At 37.2% G+C, this 19,522-nt stretch overlaps 1 protein-coding gene across 5 annotated transcripts in view; it reads right to left on the bottom strand.

Moving 5' to 3' along the window:
• Nucleotides 1–16,962, bottom strand: part of ATP11B (ATPase phospholipid transporting 11B (putative)) — a 114,570-nt gene extending 97,608 nt beyond the window's left edge. For 3 of the 5 annotated variants that reach the window (XM_048214821.2, XM_048214824.2, XM_048214828.2), the window contains exon 1: nt 16,682–16,960. In XM_048214821.2, coding sequence (XP_048070778.1) covers nt 16,682–16,708 — 27 coding nt within the window. In that variant the 5' untranslated portion in view covers nt 16,709–16,960. Of the gene's footprint in view, nt 1–16,681 lie in introns of all 5 variants that reach the window. The other 2 variants (XM_057306639.1, XM_048214823.2) reach the window with 2 other exon arrangements.
• Nucleotides 16,963–19,522: the final 2,560 nt, after the last annotated feature.

The following is a 19,522-nucleotide window of genomic DNA, read 5'->3' as shown; positions in this document are numbered from 1 at the left end:
CAATCATACACAGTAGTCGCAATGAAGATGGTTTATAGGTCCTCCTCAGAATATCAGAAGCAATGAGTTATAACTGAGACAGGCTGGAGACATGTAGCCAATCAAAAACAGACCTTTTACATAGATATTCAATGTTTAATATTTAAAGATATCAAGCACAAAGATACAACCCCAAATTCTAAACAACAACATGAAAAAGCATGTTGAAGTCAAAGAACAGAGACACAGGGTGAATCCTATTGAGTTATTTAGGAAAGAAAGAACTGGCACAGCCACCCCAACTTCTAGCAACCATCACCCTCATCAGTCAGCAGCCATCAACATCCAGGTAAGACCCTCCACCAGCAAAAAGATTCTGACTTGCTGAAAGCTGAGATTATGGTTAGCATTTTTTAGTAATCAAGTATTTTTAAACAGAAGTATGTACATAGCTTTTTTAGGCCTATACTGCTGCACACTTAACACAGTATAGTATAAACATCAATTTTATAAGCACTAGGAAACCAAAAAATTCATCTGACTTGCTGTATTGTGATACTCACTTCATTGTGCGCAGTGTTCTGAAACTGAACCCACAATACCTCCGAGGTTTGCCTGTGCGCTACACTTTCAGCAGTTTGCATTAGTGGCCATGGATTCACAGTGATTATACCATCTAATTATGTCTACTGACATCATGACTGTACATTTACATACTGAAATAGATATAATTTAAGTGTATTTCTTTCTTTTTCCTTCATACAACAACTTTAAGTTTTGATGTTGATTTTTTAAAGAAGTTATTAAGTAGTCAGGTTACATATTTAAATTTTATCACAGGATAAGAAGGGATGAAGCATTTATAAAATATTTGTTAGGGTCTGGTAGGGTGGAAAAGCAGCTAGGTACTCGGAAGACCAATATATAAGTTATAAGTATTCACTGTTGTGGGTCTCTAACAGAATCCCTTAAGTTAGGAGCTGCTGTTTTTACCATGAGCAGTATAGTATAGCCAGTATTCAAACCAGGAAACCACAACAAATAATTCCAAGTACAGATTTAAACAGGGTGATGTATTAGGTAAAAAATTATAAACAATAACAACATAAAAATATATTGAAGTTAAAGAATAGAGACGCGAAGTGAATCCTACTAAGCTATTTAGACAAGAATTGAAACAAAGGATAGAAAACAGCAGGGTAGAAAAGCAATAATTACCTTATTAATTTTATATGCTGGGAACCTGAGAAACATGCAGAAGAAAATAAAACATGTCCATACAAGGTTAAGCAAATAGGACCCAGCAAATCTTAAAACTGTCGCTACAAATATTTGAAAATTAAATTTTAAGCAGAGAAATTATTATTTAGCAACACTGGGTCCAAATGACATAATTCTAAAAATTCATTTTTAAAAAAACACACAAGAGTATTTTAGCTTATTTTCAGTTCTTCCAGGGAGCAAGCAGTTCATTTACCTTGCATAATGACTATTAAAATTGTAGTGCTGATCTGCAATTCTTGACTTCTGCATGTAATGAAAAGAATTTACTTTAGCATTCAGAGTATTTATTGAGTACTTCCTATGTGCTCTATAGTAAGCTAAGGACCATGGGTGATAAAAATAGATGACTTAGTTCCTGCGCACTTGGAGTTGATAAAACCTTAGTGATTTAGGCCTTAATTACCTTAGATATCATCTAACTTCCTATTTCTACTCACGTATTTAAGATCAGACTAGAATTATTTTCTGATTTCAACGTGGGACTTCCTGCATAGACATCTAGAAAGCAACTGGATATTTCTGTTTAGATGTTAGGAAAGAGGGTTGGACTTGAGATTGGAACCCAGTAAGCATAATGATGATAGTTAAAATTAAAAACATGTATGAGACTGCCTATTATGAGTGTACAGAGGAAGAAGAGAATAAGAGCAAGAATGGAATTGTCAAGACTATCATTTAAGATACACGTGGGAGAGAAGGAATAAGCAAAGGGGAAAGATCACCAGACAGGAAGGAAAACAGAAAAGTGGTATGGCAGAAACACAAGAAGAAGTTGCAAGAAGGAATTATTTCATATGCTGTAAAGAGAAATGAGAACTCAAAGAGTGGCGAATTTAATAATTAGGAAATCACGGGTGGCTTTTGTCAAAACAGTCTGGATGAAGTTAAAAGGGCTACAATGGACTGACTGAATTGGGATGAAGAAGAAAGCGGGGAAGTGGGGATAGTGATAACAGCTGGATCAAATGAAAGATTTTTTTTTTTTTTTAGTGTAAACGAATCATATATTCAGGTCTGAAATGAAGGATCTGATAAAGAGGGAGAAAAATAAAGCTATGAGAAAGAAAACAATTATTGAAGGATCAAGGAATTACTAAATATAGTATGTTATCCCAGATGAGATGGGATTTTGAAGCAAAAGAAAGAATATTAGTGAAAAAATAACAACATCTGAATAAAGTATGGAGTTTAACTAATAATAATGTATTAGCATTGGTTCATTAGTGTAACAAGTGTAGTCTAGTAATATAAGATGTTAACAATAAGAGAAACTGGGTGTGGGGTGTCTGGATGGCTCAGTAAGTTGAGCATTCCGCTCTTGATTTCAGGCAGGTCATGATCTCAGGAGCCTGAGATTGAGCCTGAGATTCGAGCCCTGCTTCTGTCAGGCTTGGCACTCAGGAGGGAGTCTGCTTCTCTCCCTCTCCTTCTCCCTCTGCCCCTGCCCTTGCCCCTGCCACAGCTCACAGGCTCTCTCACAAGCGCTCTGTCTCTCTCTCTAAAATAAATAAATAAAATCTTATTTTAAAAAAAGAGAGAGAGAAAATGGGTGAAGGGAATCTACAGAAATTCTCAGTATTTTTGCAACCTTTCTCTAAATCTGAAACTATTCTAAGATAAAAAAGTTTATTTTTTACAAGTTAAAAAATACAGTTCTCAAAGACAAGTACATCTACAAATTTAAGCAAACACACACACACACACACACACACACACACACACACACACACACAGAGCCATAGGTGCATTACACTAACTTAGTCTTTCTCATTTTGCATAGATCACTGACAAGTGTATCTCAATCTATAGGAAACATCATCATTAGGGAACTCATGGTCTAGGAGACATTTTTAAAGATTCCTAAAAGCATATCTGATTACTTAAGAACTTTGACTTTCATTGTCTCCTAATAAATTCTTAAGTTTCTTTTTTTTTTCCCCCCCAAGTTCTGCAAATATATGCTGGAAAAGGGGCTGATCACACTGGCAGGTAGGCACTGCACCAATTTCCTTTAAAGTTGCATAAAGAGTTGGAGCCACAAAGTCAGAGGGTCTCCTGAATATCTAGATAGAGGCCAGTGCCTTTACATTTAAATTTCAATAGGAAAACACACATTAGAGAACCACTTACCTGTCTTTCAATAGTAAAGAATCAAGTCCACCTTCGCATCTTTGTTAGCATTTTTCAAATTTGTATATTAAAGAGCTCAGTGGAGAACTAAGATAAGCAAGAAAATCTATATTCCCTTTGTAGTTCAGGAGATCCAAGAGTGAAGAAACAATTTCCTAGGTAACAGATGATTAAGACCTGAACCGACTATATATTACTTAAGCTTTATCTACGAATTACACTCATCGCAAAGGACTCTTCAAAGCAAAATCTTAGCATACAAGTATATAATACAAGTATTTATTGGGAAAAATGTGCTTGATACTATATGAGGCACTGTACCAAATTTCAGTAAAAATATCTGAACATTCTGAAATAGCAAGCTACTTAGTATATCATTTATTAAGTTATCCTATAATTTAATTTTTAAAAATTCTATTTATAAATAATGAGCATTGACTGTATACTAGGTATTATGTTTGGCACAGTGGAAATACCGAAACAGAAGTCAGGGCCTCTGTTCTGGATAAACTTCATTTAGAAAAAAATAAGGCCTCTTAATAAGCACAAAAAAAGAGAAACAAAATATCAAGTAAAATTATTAAAATTTTGACTGAAATAGTAACTCATTAGATGACTCACTTTTTTCCCTATAGAAAAGTATCAAATACATCCTTCTGAATAGAGTTAAATCTATGACATAATTTCATTACAGATATAAGTTAATAAAAATAGAATATATTTTTTTCAACATTTCCAATTTCTATTTCAACACCACAAACTTGTCAAACTTCAAAATAAATTTTTGAGTTCCTATGGTTCAAGACAAAAAGGAAATTAAAACTTTGAAAAACTTTCAAAAAATTTGCCATGCTGTTCAAAATCAATTTATATGTATTGTATTTTAGGGCAGATAACATTTTCAAGAGGACATATACATTAAGGTATAAGCAAGTCCCAACTTGTTCTGGCACCTAAAGTATTACAGCAACTTGAGAATGGCCATTGCTGAGTAACTAAAAGAACTCTCCATCACTTTTCTCCTTTTCCTCTACAAACTTGTCACTCCAGGATACCACTGCCACCTAGAAATTTCCCCTAACTCATTCTCTAGCCTTGCCTCACTGTTGAACAGATTTAAGATGGCAGGATTGGGAATAAGAGACGGAAAACTGCTGCTGTTGCTAATACTCTTCCACACTGCTAAATCCCCTGGAAAAACTCTCTGGGTTCAAGTCCTGCTGCTGGTATTAATTAGCTACTGACCTTGGAAAAGTCCGCACTTAGAGTCCCTTTCCTTCACAAAAGCAAACATGGATAAAATATCTTTTTTTCTTTAATTAAGAAGACTTAGCTAGGCTTAAAATAAGATAACCATTTCTGTAATCAGGGGCTGAGCCTTTGGGACTATGTGTATGGAAATAAGCAGTCTGAAGTGCAGCTCCTATGGCACAATAAGGATTAATAATAGCACCCCTTTGTAGCTGGGTCCGAGGGTCAGGTTCAATTGAAAGGAAGGTGAAAAAAGCTGTGTACCTTTAAATATGTATAAAACCTCCAAAGAGATAATAACAGCTCCTTTTTTAAAAAAGAAAATATTCTGAGAAAAACCAAGCAGATATGCATCAAGAACAGATGGAATTGGGAGATCCAATAAATTCTGGAAATAAAAAAGTGATTTAAATTAAAAATTCGGAGTACAGGATGAACTCTAGACTGGACACAGGTGAGAGAATTAGTGAACTGGAAGCTAGAAGTAAGGAATTCACAGTGAAAGCAGCACAGAGAGAAAATGGATGAAAAATATGAAAAAGAAGTTAAGAGCCATAGGAGACAGATCAGTATCAAGCAAGAGTTCTAGATTGAGAAAATTAAAGGCTGAGAAGCAATATTTAAAAAAAAAAATGGCTGAAAAATTTTCTGAAACATGGTAATAAGAACCTTCAGACTGAAGGCAAACACAAGTGCAGAGCAGGAAAAACATGAAAAAATATGAAAGATACAGCAAAATAAAATTGCAAAATATTGACAAAGAGATAATCTTAAAATCAACACGACACAGATTACCAACAGTAATGGCAATTAGATTAAAAACATATTTTATACCAGCAATTACAAATGTCAGAAAGCAATGGAATAAGTAGTATCTTCAATATGTTGAGTGAAAGTAAATGTTAATCTAGAATTCTGTATCTACCTAAATTAGTGTTCAATAATTATGAAATAAAGACATAAAAACTAAAACAGATCACCCCTCCAAACCTTTGCTTAAAAATTCCTCAAGGATGGGGCGCCTGGGTGGCACAGCGGTTAAGCGTCTGCCTTCGGCTCAGGGCGTGATCCCGGCGTTATGGGATCGAGCCCCACATCAGGCTCTTCCACTATGAGCCTGCTTCTTCCTCTCCCACTCCCCCTGCTTGTGTTCCCTTTCTCGCTGGCTGTCTCTATCTCTGTCGAATAAATAAATAAAATCTTTAAAAAAAAAATTCCTCAAGGATGTATTTCATTTAAAAAGTGAACCCAGAGAGATGAGGTGGTATGCAAGAAACAATGGTAAGTAAAACAAATCACTAAGTCTTTGTAGAAAATAAAAATGAGTAACTGCCAAAAATTAAGAAAATGTTTTGAGAAGAAGAACTAGAACACACATTATAGGAAAAAATACTTTCAAGTCATGTATCTGTTAAGGGTCTTGTATCCAGAATATAAAAAAACTTAATTAAAAAAATTTTTTTTAATGGACAAAAAGATCTGAATAGGCATTTCAGGCTAACAAGGACATGAGAAGATGTTTGAAATCATTAGTTATTAGCAAAATTTAAATCAAAACCACAATGAGGCTCATTCCCACCACGATAGCTATAATTAAAAGGAGACAAAAAAATCAAGTGTTGACAAGGATATGAAGACATTGGAACCCTTATACATTGCTGATGGGAATGTAAAATGGTACAGCCACTTTGGAAAACAATTTGGTAATTCTTCACAAAGTTAAAAAGAGTTACCATATGACCCAGGAATTCCACTCTTTAGGTATACACACACAAGAGAAATGAAAATACACATGGACACAAAGACTTGTACATCAGTGGTCAAAGCAGTGTTACTTCTAATAGTCAAAAGGTGGAAACAAACTAAGTGCCCACTAACTGATGAACACATAAACAAAATGTGGTATATCCATACAATGGATTATTTGACAATAAAAAGGATGAATTACTAATATATGCTACGACATGGATGACCCTTGAAAACATTCTGCTAAGTGAAATATTATGCTAGAAAATAGTCACAAAATACCAAATACTATATGATACTATATCTATGAAATTTCCATAGTTGGCAAATTGAGAGAGGTGGAAAGTAGATTAGTGATTGAATAGGGCTGGGGGCTAGCAGTTTGGGGGAATGGAAAGTGGGAATTAATTGGCAGGGAGTTTCTTTTAGGGGGTATAAAGCATTGGACTGTGGTGATGGCTGCACAATTCTATGAATACACTAAAAAATTGAATATTTTAAATGGGTAAACCATATGATATGTGAGTTAAGTCTTAATAAAGTTGATAAAAGGAAAAAAGTAGAACTAAACTATTACATAATAGTAATGTGGAAGGTGAGAGAAGAAATACTGGAGTTAAATCCCTATATTATTTGTATGTGGACAGAGATACTCAATATACAGGTATAGGTAGAAAATAATGAAATACAATCCATAGCTTCTACCTCATCAAAGAAAAAAATATGAAGAGAAACTTACCAAATTCAATACAAAGCCAATCAAAATCCTAGAAAGATTCTCCCCAGAATTAGACAAACTGATTAAAAATAGCATATGGAATAGTAAAGATCAATGCAATTCTGAAAGAAAAAAAAGGACTGGCAGTTCTGCTCAGCCAGACATCAAGACTTATAAAAATACTATAATTAAGACAGTGCATAACACTCCACTTAACATGAATGGATAGATGATCCAAACAGAAAATCAACAAGGAAACTTGTTGGCTTTGAATGACACACTGGACCAGGTGGATCTAACATATATTCAGAACATTCCATCCTAAAACAGCAGAATACACATTCGTTTCAAGTGCACATGGAACATTCTCCAGAACAGATCACATAATAGGCCACAAAACAAGTCTCAACAAATTCCGAAAGATCAAAGTAATACCATGCATCTTTTCTGACCATAATGCTATGAAACTAGAAATCAACCACAAGAAAAAACCTAGAAAGCACACAAATACATGGAGGTTAAATAACATGCTACTAAACAATGAATGGGTCAACCAAGAAATCAAAGAGAAAATAAAAAAATACATGGAGACAAATGAAAATGACAACACCAATGTCCAAAATCTTTGGGATGCAGCAAAAGCTTTCTAAGAGGGAAGTTTATAGCAATACAGGCCTACCTAAAGAAGTAAGCAAAATCCCAAATAGCCTAATCTTACACCTAAAGGATCCAAAAAAATAAAAACAAAACCCAAAATTAGTAGAAGGAAGGAAATAATAAAGATCAGCGCAGAAATAAGTGAAATAGAAACTAAAAAAAAAATAATAATAGATCAACGAAACCAGGAACTAGTTCTTTGAAAAGATCAAAAAAATTGATAAACCTTTAGCCAGGTTCACAAAAAAAGACAGAGAGAGAGAGGGCACACAAATAAATAAAATCGGAAAGGAAACGGGAGAAATAACAGCCAACACCACAGAAATATACGACTGTAACAGAATATTAGGAAAAATTATATGCCAACAAATTGGACAACCTAGAAGAAATGGATAAATCCCTGGAAACATAACCTCCCAAAATTGATTCAGGAAGAGATAGAAAACTTGGATAGATTACCAGCAGTGAAATTGAATTAATAATCAAAAAACTCCCAACAAACAAAAGTCCAGGACCAGATGGCTTCACAGATAAATTCTACCAAACATTTAAGGAAGAGATAATAACTATTCTTCTCAAACTAGTCCAAAAAAATACAAGAGGAAGGAAAACTTAATTCACTCTATGAAGCCACCATTACCCTAATACCAAAACCAGATAAAGACACTACAGAAAAAGAGAACTATAGGCCAATATCTCTGGTCAACATAGATGCAAAAATGCTCAACAAACTATTAGCAAACCAAATCCAATGATACATTAAAAAAATGATTCATCACAATCAGTGGGACTTATCCCTGGGATGCAAGGGTGGTTCAATATCCACAAGTCAATCAATGTAATACATCATTTCAATAAAAGAAGGGATAAAAACCATAGGATCATTTCAATAGATGCAGAAAAAGCATTTGACAAAGAACGACATCCATTCATGGTAAAAACCTGCAACAAAGTAGGGTTAGAGGGAACATACCTTACCATAATAAAGTCCAATATAAAACCCCACAGCTAACATCATACTCAATGGGGAAAAACTGAGAATGTTTCTCCTAGGATTAGGAACAAGACAGGAATGTCCACTCTCACCACTGTTATTTAACACTATACTGGATTTAACATAGAACTGGAAGTCCTAGCCACAGAAATCAGACAAGAGGAAAGAATAAAAGGCATCCAAATTGGTAAGGAAAGTAAAACTTTCACTATTTGCAGAAGACACTATATTATATATAAAAAAACCTTAAAAGACTCCACCAAAAAAGAACTAGAACTGATAAATGAATTCAGTAAGGTCACAGGTTACAAATCAATGTACAGAAATTTCTGGCACTTTTAAACACTAATAATGAAGCAAAAGAAAGAGAAATTAAAGTAATCCCATTTACAATTGCACCAAAGATAATAAAATACCTAGGAATAAATGTAACCAAAGAGGTGAAAGCCTACTTTGAAAACTATAAAACACTGAAGAAAGGTGTTGAGGACAACACAAACAAGTGGAAAAATATTCCATGCTTTTGGATTGGAAGCACAAATACTGTTAAAATGTCCATACTACCCAAAACAACCTACAGATTTAATGTATTCCCATCAAAATACCAATAACATTTTTCACAGAACTAGAACAAATAATCCTAAAATATGCATGGAACCACAGAAGACTCGGAACAGCCAAAACAATCTTACAAAATCAAAATGGATTAAGGACCTAAATGTGACACTGGAAACTATAAACATCCTAGAAGAGAGAAAAGGCAGTAATTTCTCCAACACTGGAGGTAGCAGTTTTCTTCTAGGTATGTCTCCAAAGGCAAGGGAAATAAAAACAAAAATAAACTATTGGGGCTACATCAAAATGAAAAGCTTCTGCACAGCAAAGAAAACAATCAACAAAACTAAGACAACCTACTGAACGGGAGAAGATATTTGCAAATGACATATCCGTTTAAAGGCTTAGTATCCAAAGTATATAAGGAACTTACACAACTCAATACCCATAAAACAAATGACCCAATTTAAAAATGGGGAGAAGACATGAATAGATATTTCTCCAAAGAAGAAATACAGATGGTCAACAGACACATGAAAAGATGCTTAACATCACTTGTCATCAGGGAAATGCAAATCAAAACCACAACGTGATATCACCTCACACCTGTGAGAATGGCTAAAATCAAAAATACAAGAAACAACTGTTGCAGAGGATGTGGAGAAATAGGAACCCTTGTGCACCACTGGTAGGAGAGCAAAGTGGTGCACCCACTATGGAAAACAGGATGGAGATTCCTCAGAAAGTTAAAAATGGAACTATCCTATGATCCAGTAATCGTACTACTGTGTATTTACCCCCAAAATACAAAAACTTTAATTCAAAGGGATACACGCACCCCTATGTTTATAGCAGCATTATTTACAATAGCGAAATTATGGAAGCAGCCCAAGTGTCCACCAATAGATAAATGGATAAAGAAGATGTGTTACATATACACAACGGAATATCACTCAGCCATAAAAAAGAATGACATCTTGCCGTGTGCAACAAGTATAATTCAAGTATAACATTAGCAAGTATAATACTAAGCGAAATAAGCCAGTCATAGAAAGACAAATACCATATGATCTCACTTAAGAAACAAAACAAATGAGCAAAGAGAAAAAAAAGGAGAAAGAGCCTAACTAAGAAACAGACTCTTAACTATAGAGAACAAACTGATGGTTACCAGAGGGGGAGGGGTGGGAGGATGGGTGAAATAAGTGAGGGGGATTAAGAGTACACTTACTATGATGAGCCCTGAGTAATGTATACAATTGCTGAAACGCTATATTATACACCCGAAATTCATATAACACTGTATGCTAACTACACTGGAATTAAAATTAAAAACTTAACAAAAAAGACAGTGCATTATTGGTGCACCAGATCAACAGGTGAATGCAACTAAACAGACAATCTAGGAAGAGAACATGATATTTGCAAGAGAATGCTGGCATATAACAGAGAAAGCAAACAACATCCATTAGTGGGGAAAAGATAGCTCATTCAATAAAAAGTACTGGGACAAATAACTTTCCACGTGGGAGAAAGTATATTCTCTTTTCCATACATAAAAATCAATTCCAGATATACTAGACACCTAAATGTTGAAAAACTAAATTTTAAGACAATTTGAAGAAAACACTAGAAAAACAGCTCTATGATGCTGGTATAGGAAAGGAATATCTAAACAACTAATAAAAACCAAAATCATTAGTCCTAGTAAATTTACCTACAAATAAATTTAAAATTTCTCTATCAAAAAAAGACACCATCAACAAAGTTAAATACATACAAGGGGTGAACTGGAAGAAAATATTTACAACCACAACAAAGAATTAGAATACAGACTACAGAAAGAACTAATAGGGAAAAGACAAACTATCCAATAGAAAAATGAGCAATCTGTTCATGTGAATGAAATACAGGACACTTGAATCTCACTAGCAATCAGGAAAATGCAAATTAGAACAAAATAAATTACAATTCACACCCATCCAGATTGGTAAATTTCTTCAAGTTTGACAGTACAAAGTGTTCACCAAGAGGTAGGGAAAGGGGAACTCTCATGTTTTGGAAAATAATTTGGCAATACATGTAATAGTTATAATGTACACACCCCATTACAGCAATTCCACTTCTAAGTGTTTCAATTTAAAAAACCCCAAAAACATAGACATAAGAATGGCCACTGCAACATATTTTGTAATAGGAAAAAATCACAACAATCCAAATATCCATTTGGGATGAAGAGATCTTAGAAGACCAAGTAGGACAAGTCTGCTTTATTTTGTGTTTGAGAGCCCAGCAACATGCTATCACAGAGTAGCTGTTCAGAAAATGTTCGAGTGAATGAGTAAATAAATGAACTAAAACTAGACAAAAATCCTTGCCTTCACGAGGTAAAGGAGACAAGTACATTATAGAGTATGTTAAATAGTGTTAAGTACTTACAGAAATAAAAAGCAGGTAAGAGGGATAGGGAAGTACTGGGAAGGGTTACAGTTTAATATTGAATGTCCAAAAAAGGCCTCATTGATAAGTAACAATTGAACAAAGACTTGAAGGGAGTAAAGGAACCAGCAGATAAGGGGGTGGGGGAAGTTGGGGAGGGTGGCATTCCAGGCAGAGGTAACAGCCAGGGTGAAGATCCTGAGATTGAAGTATGCCTAACACTTTTGATGAATTGCAATGCAGCCAGTGTGAAAAAAGCAAAGTGAGGGAAGAGTGGTAGGAGAGGACAAGTGATTGGGGGGGGGGGTCAACATGGGGGGACGGTACACAAGAGATACAGATCAAGCGCAGACCTTTTTACTCTGAGCAAGAAAGCAAATCCTTAGAAGGTTTTAACCGCAAGAATTACATGATCCAACTTGTGTTTTTAATAAGATCACTGTGGCTGCTATGTTGAACACAGACTGCAGGGATTGAAGGGATATTTAATGACAATAATAGCAATCATAAGGTTCTTTTGGAGGATCTAAGCAAGGTCCCTATTTCAGTGCTGTTGGGATACTTGGGATTCCTTTAATGCTTGACCTCCCTATTAAATGAAAAAGTGGATATCTAAGAATATGTGTCTAAAGATAGAGATAAATGGAGCAAATATTCAAAGATCTAGATTCTTAAACATTAATTCCTGAGGTTAAAATTTACTTAGCTACACCAAAATAATACTACCATAGGCCTGTGCCTCCTTTTCCTACTCTTGAGAGAAAAGCAAAGAACAAAGGTACTTCTAAACTGACGCTGAAATAAATATGATACTCATTCATTAATTCAACCAACATTTGGTGGGTGGGTACCTACAATGAACGGGCCAGCTGCTGTCCTGAGTACAAGGGATATAAAGATGAACAAGACAAACATATTTACAGTCTAGTGAGTGAGATACCTAGACTTATATTGTGTGCTATACAGAAACACGAACACACTTTTAATGTTACGCAGCACCACTAACAGAAATATAACATGTCACAAATGCAAGTCACATATATAATTTTAAAATTTCTAGTAACCGCATTAGAAAAATAAATAAAAAGAAACAGGAAAAATTAATTGAATATTACTTTGCCCAATATATCCTAAATATTATTTTAACATGTAACCAACATAAAAATTGAGATATTTTACATTATTTTTTGTACTGTTTTTGAAACCCGTGTGTATTTTATACTTAAGAATATCTTTATTCAAACTAGCCACATTTCAAGTGTACTGGACAGCACAATTACACAGATCTATTTTCTAGAAAACTGAAAAGAATTTGAGAGCTACTAGTACAGGGCAAAGTAAAATAGTAGAGGGAGGCTTGAACATGTTCACATGTTGAAGGAAAAGACTAGGGTAAACATACTATAGATAACTGATAGGGGGTATGGAGAGCAGGATGAAAGAACAAGATTAAGAGCACGAGTGGACTGGTTAGTTTGGAAAAGAGGACAGTCACACCCTTTTTTGTGACAGGTGGAAAGGGAAGAATTAAATACAGATATAAACAAGTTTGGTAAGTGTGAGAGAACAGAAAGTTGAAAGTTTAGGTTAACAGCTTGCCATCTTTCTAAGCGAATCAGAAGACAATCTCACCAGCCCTTTCGCTATTGCCAATACAAATCTGAAGGCACTACTTTACAGAACAATTTAAGAAACAGCATCCTGGTATGGCAAGATTAAGTCGTATTTTTATAAAATTACAGTACTTTTCTAGCTTTCTTCTGGAGTGGTCAATCTTGAATTTTGTCATTTTTATCTCTAAACACAGAAGAAATACTATGGATTCATTCTTTCTTCCCTTACCTATTCATTTAGTCAGCATACATGTACCCAATGTCTACTCTATGTCAAGTACACTGAGACACTGAACACACAGAGATGAATAAGGCCTACATTAATATCTCCAGTATTTAGCATTATAATGTCTGCACACAGTAAATGCTTTAAAAGCACAGCATTATACTGTCCTGTAAAGAAATATTACACGTCAACTAAAATACACATTACCAAAGACTTTCATTTAAAAGTCTAAAGAAGTGGGGCGCTTGGGTGGCTTAGTTGGTTAAGCATCCAACTCTTAATCTCAGCTCAGGTTTTGATCTCAGGGTCGTGACTTCAAGCCCATGCCCAGCGTGGAGCCTACTTTAAAATAAAAAAAGTCTAAAGAAGTGCTGTCCAACAGAATTTTCTGTGATAATAGAAAATGTTCTACTCTGAACTGTCCAATATGGTAGCTAATAAGCACATGAATTTCTAATTTAATTTTAATAGCTGATGTGGTTAATGGCTACCATACAAATCCAAATATTAGAATATAGTGAGTAGCTAATAGCATTACCACTACTATAATCAAGGTGTTGTCATCTCTAAGGGATTAACAGACATAATATGCTGTCAGAAATGAGTATACTATGAATACTAACTGTACCAGAAAAACATCATAAGAAATTTTGCTTAGAATTTTCTTAAACTAACTTTAGCACTGTAAGCCAAAAAAAGAACAAAAGATAAACAAAAAAGGATATGCCAATCTTTTCTTTCCACTCCGCTTTCCCAAGCTGAAGAACATCAACCTTTTGAGTTTTCTCACTGTGTCAAGAAATGAAAATACTTTGTGGAGATAAGGAGTCAAAGTGTTTTTAAATTACAAATTACTAGAGCATAGGAATTATTTTTGTAATAAAATGACAAAAAACTTTTTTTGGCAAGACAACCTAAGCTGTTAAAAATCAGGATTCATATAATGAATAAAGTGTTTATAATTTTAAAAAAAATCTGTCCCTGCAATTTAATTTCCCCAAATTTGTCCCACTTAACCTGAATTTTTAAAATGAATCTTTAAGAATGTTAAAAGACATGGTGACAAAATCCATTGAGCAAATGGAAGTATAATCTAAACTAACTTTGAGTTGAATAATTCCTGGTGTAGTAACTAAAATAGCCATTTATGCCCAAGATAGCAAAATATACTTTCATTACTCTTTGTACCCACTATCCATATATATAATTTAAGTGACTGTACAAACTTAATCAGAGATACAAAGTCCTACATTGGCACAGATCTGATTACATACTTAGGAGATCTGATAACTTAAAAGTAAAACCACCGAGGTGAGCAGCGAAATGTCAGAGATAGCATTTTTTATGCACAGCAACTTGTTCAACTTGTTAATCACCCAGTAAGGCAGGTGTCTTGTAAATTAACCATACAACTTCCTGCCCTTCCTTTTAGTTGTGTTCATTTGAAGCCATTTTAAAAAACATTACCAGATTGCCTGTCTTGAAGATGAGAGTGGTTATACAATCGAGATTTTATTCAGGTTAGCGGAAATACCTAACACTTAGAAGCGGTGTCTTCATCTACTAGGAAAAGCTTTAAGGAAACCATTTTAGAATGATCTTCCTACCACACAAAAACAGTATTAGATAAATAAATCTTCTCCACATGAAGACCGGCAAATCAAAAGCATGAGATCAGACCTGTAATAATTAACTTTCAGAGTCAAGTTGTGCTATGGCTTATAGCAACAAGGCCAAGGTATTACAGTATGGTATTATAATGACATCATTAGCTTAATTTCCTAATAAGGCCTGTGTGTGTGTGTGTGTGTGTGTGTGTGTGATACCTGAATTTACAATTAGCTAAAAATAGGAAGCCAACATTTGTTTGAGCGGCAGGCAGTTTCAGTTTTATCTATAAGATACTTTCCTGAGTGATGCCCTTTACAAAATGAATTAACAGAAGGCTGGCTCTGAAACAGATTAAACATTAAAATGCTGTTCGAGAGCAGGGAAAAAGAGGTATCAATGCATTGGTCCCACAAAATCTTTAAAGTGCCACAAAAACCGTTTTTGCTGCATTGCCTTTCGAATCAGGAAATGAGAACACTGAACCGTAGAAGAATTAATTAATGCGATTTAGAAATTAAGCAGCAACCAGCAAAAGACCTCATCATGGAGATAAGGTTAGGCTTCTTCAGCTAAGAACAATTTCTGTCCTCATTGTCACTGTCGCGTTAGTGCTGTATTTTCTCGGCCGTAGTTGCCAGGAGGCAGGAAAGATTTTTCTCTCTGAATTAATTCTGGGAAAGGTGGCGCTTTTTATGTGCCTTAAATCACCCTTTTCTAAGGTTTTTTTTCCTCCAGATGTTCCAGTAAAACTCAGAAGTTAACCACCGGTTCCAAACCTGTGTCGTTCAAACTGCCTTGAGAGAGTGGGAAAAAGTAGGGTTCACATCCAAAAGTTTGACTGGGGTGGGGTGAGGACAAGATAAAAGGGTAAAACAGTCCTTCATAACTTTGGTACACCTCTTTTCCGAAAGCAGACGCGGTGCTGGAATATTTTCTCTTTCCCTCACTTAGAGCTTGAGTAAAATTTCTTTTGAGGCGAATGGTTACATTAGATAAGGTACCCTCCTCCTTGATAACTAACGCAACATGAATCGTGACACCCTAACTGAAAACAGTGACAAGAGGGAGCTGAAGATAAGTCCTCCCCTTCCCCCAAACGTGTCCCAAATTGTTAGGGGCAGGAAACAGAAGCCTCTCGTCTCTCCCCAAAACCTACTCTTTCCGTTCCCTCGCCCTGTTTCCTCTGGAGGACGCCGAGCCCGCTCGGGACCCCCGCTCGCGGCCGCGGCGCCCAGGAGCGGCGAGAACCGGGGAAACCAGAAGCGCGGGCAGGAAGCAGCCGCCTCCCGCCGGCCTCGGCGTCCCCGGCTCGGAGGCGAGATTCGTGCGGGAGCTGTGCGCCCCGCGCCCGCTTTCGCCGCGGCCTAGCCCGGCGCCCGCGCCCGGGCCTCTCGGCTCCGCGCCGCCGGCCCTTCCCCGCCGCCCGGGCCCGAGAAGCCGCGCGGCGGCGGACGTCCGGGAGGAGAGGAGGCACTTACCAGCTGCTGCCGGACCCAGCGCCACATGCCCCCGCCGTCGCCGTCCCGGTCCCGCGGGACGCGGGGGCCGAGGGGCTGCAGGTGGAAGCTGACGAGCCAGAGGGGGAAGCGGGAGTGCCCCTCTGGCAGAAGTTCCGCTCGCCGCCGCCGCCACCTCACTCCCCGCGCCGGGTCCCCATCTCGCCGCGCCGGCCCCGAGGTCCTACAGGCGCGGCCCCGGCGCCGCCCCCGCCCGGCGCAGCTGAGCCTGCCGCCGCGCCGCAGCCACCTTCATTATTGACCGTTGTCACCCGAAGCACCACCACAACCCCACCCCCGCCCAGCCCGGCCCCACAGCCCCACCCGAGCCCGCCCCCGGCGCCCTGGCCCGCCCCCGGACGTGACGAAAGGGGCTGTGCGGACCGAGGGGCCCAGCGTGCCCAGGAGCCGTCAGGAGCTGGGGGTCAGCCGGGTGGGCGGGGCCGCCAGCGGGCCTGGCGAGGTGCGGCTTCTCGAACGCGTCTTCTTCCCTTTGCCCCCCTTTCCCCCAGTCCAGGGGTAGGATTAAATCGCGTCTGTCTCCGCCTCTTGCCGACTCCTCTGTTTCTACCTCCTGTTGCAGGTCTGTGGCTGTCTGCCTTCTTTGGTCCCCCGGTCCCCCAACACGCATACGCACATTCTAGAGTGTAGTGACTGAAAGTTAATCTCCAGAGGTCTCCTGTTTGGGTTCAGTTAAATTGTCAAAAGTCTTTTTCTCAATGCATAACGCAGCCCTCTTCTTAAGCAAATGACTGAGCTGGAGCTAGGGGAATCTTGATCACTGCCTCTTAAATAATTTTGAGAAGGGTTGCAACTACCCTGTGCTTGATCCAGTCTGGGCCACCGTTTCCGGGAGAAAGGACGAGATACTCTGTTTTGCTGTGCTAAATTGAACAGGTTGCGGGGGGGGCGGGGGGGAGCAATGTTTTGTACGGAAATGTAGTTGTTTACTGTTAACTGTCAAACTCCTGCAATCAAAAACACTCTAGAAGTAGCAAGACCTAGGTAACATAAGGGTGTGGGTAAATAAAGGTAAGGAGGAAGGTGAAAGCAACTAGAACAAGGCTTTGACTTGGAAGGCTGAAACGAAGAGCTTGAGCTCCGTCTTGTTCAAAAGCAGCTCCACGTACATCTTGAGTGTTATATACGTATCGTGTGCAGTGTTTTTGCTGAATTAAAGAACACTTCAACATACAGGTGTTTGTGGTCAAAACAATTTTCTTTTTAATTAAGAGAAAACAGGAATGAGAATAAATGACCAGGCAAGTTATTGCATATATACATAATCTTTTAGTTTCACTAAACATTCCATATGATTATCCAGTGCCACAAATAGAGCCTTTCCTTAGGGATATTTATGTTTATAAAACTAGCAGTGGAATTTTATGTTATAAATAATCCAACTACAGAAATTAGCTAGATATTTAAAGAAAAAAGAAGTCTTACTTTTGTTCTTATGATTGAACCTTGCTTTATGACCCTAAAAGGATGTTTGAGATATATTTACTTATGGTAATAAAATATCACTACCATTCATGGAGCACTTCTGTGTCCGGGGCCCTGTACTAAGCTCTTTACTTGCATGGTCTAATTTAGGCCCTCAAACCCTTTGAAGTTGAAATTATTATTTTGCAATGTATGGATACAGGAACGGAGGCCCGGGTTAAATAACTTACTCAGCTTAAGTAATTTGGCAAAGCTGGGATTTGGATCCCTGATGATCAAGCAACAAAGCTCATGTTCTTAAGGTATGTAAAGAAACAAAAATATGACCATACCTACTTAGCCTAACTACTTTTCATCTGCAAGTGGTCTGATTAAAATTAGGCCTGGAAATTTTTATTTATATGCCACTAACATTTATCAAGACAACATAAGAAATAGAAATCTAGAGGATACTTTGTGATTATTTAACTGTGTCCTGAATTTCAAAAGATAGAAGTGGGAAGAGGACTTGATTCTAAGTGCTATGGTGCGATATGGTAAGAAGTGATCTCTAGATAGCTGTAAAGATCATACCTGTAGCTCAGACTGTCAGGAACAGAACACTCAAAGACTGTTTTGTTCTCAAAGCACTTGTCAAGAGCAGTATCACATATTAATCCAAGGAGCATAGAGTACTTTTATACTGTAGATTATAACCCATTAACAGTAATGAAATCAATTTAGTGTGTCATAATTGGTATTTTAAAAATAGAACAGAAAACATCAGAATGTATCGCACAGCGTAATATGTATTGTTTTGTGAAACTTTTGTACAGACATACACACACACATGCATAGCAGGTCACAATATAAAAAGAATTTCTTCCTATCGGTTGCAGTTGTAAAGGTTTAAAAAGCATTGACATGGGAATAACAGAACTTAAGGCAGGCACCAGCTGTAAAAGAAAATGTGTTTAGAGTCATTTATTCATTTCACAGTTATTTCTTAAGTATGGAGAGTTTCTGATTAGTCACAAGAGTTCACTGGAGGTGGGCAATTCCTGGAATTTTCTGAACAAGGAAATGATGAGATGAAATCAGAATGCTATTCCATGATACTATATATGATAGGAGAGAGAAGAAAGGTCAGAGAAATTATTGCTAGAGTGGAGTACTGAGTTCAAAAGTGCTGGACTGGCAAAGAGCCAGAAGTAAATAAAGCATGTTGTAGGAAGTTGTGCTCTGGTGACAGACTAGGAAACCTGAAACTTCAGTCATTCCAAGTGAGGTGACAGACCTTCCAAGAGAGTAAGTTTACCAGCATCAAACAGTCACTGAATTAATGGTAAATATGGTTCTTTTTCTTGAGTCGACCTGTTAATATAATTCTGTGCTAGT

Source organism: Ursus arctos, unplaced genomic scaffold (assembly GCF_023065955.2).
Source record: "Ursus arctos isolate Adak ecotype North America unplaced genomic scaffold, UrsArc2.0 scaffold_4, whole genome shotgun sequence".
NCBI classification, from domain to species: Eukaryota; Metazoa; Chordata; class Mammalia; order Carnivora; family Ursidae; genus Ursus; species Ursus arctos.
Note: the sequence above shows the minus strand (reverse complement) of the source record. Positions and strands in the feature narration are given on the sequence as shown.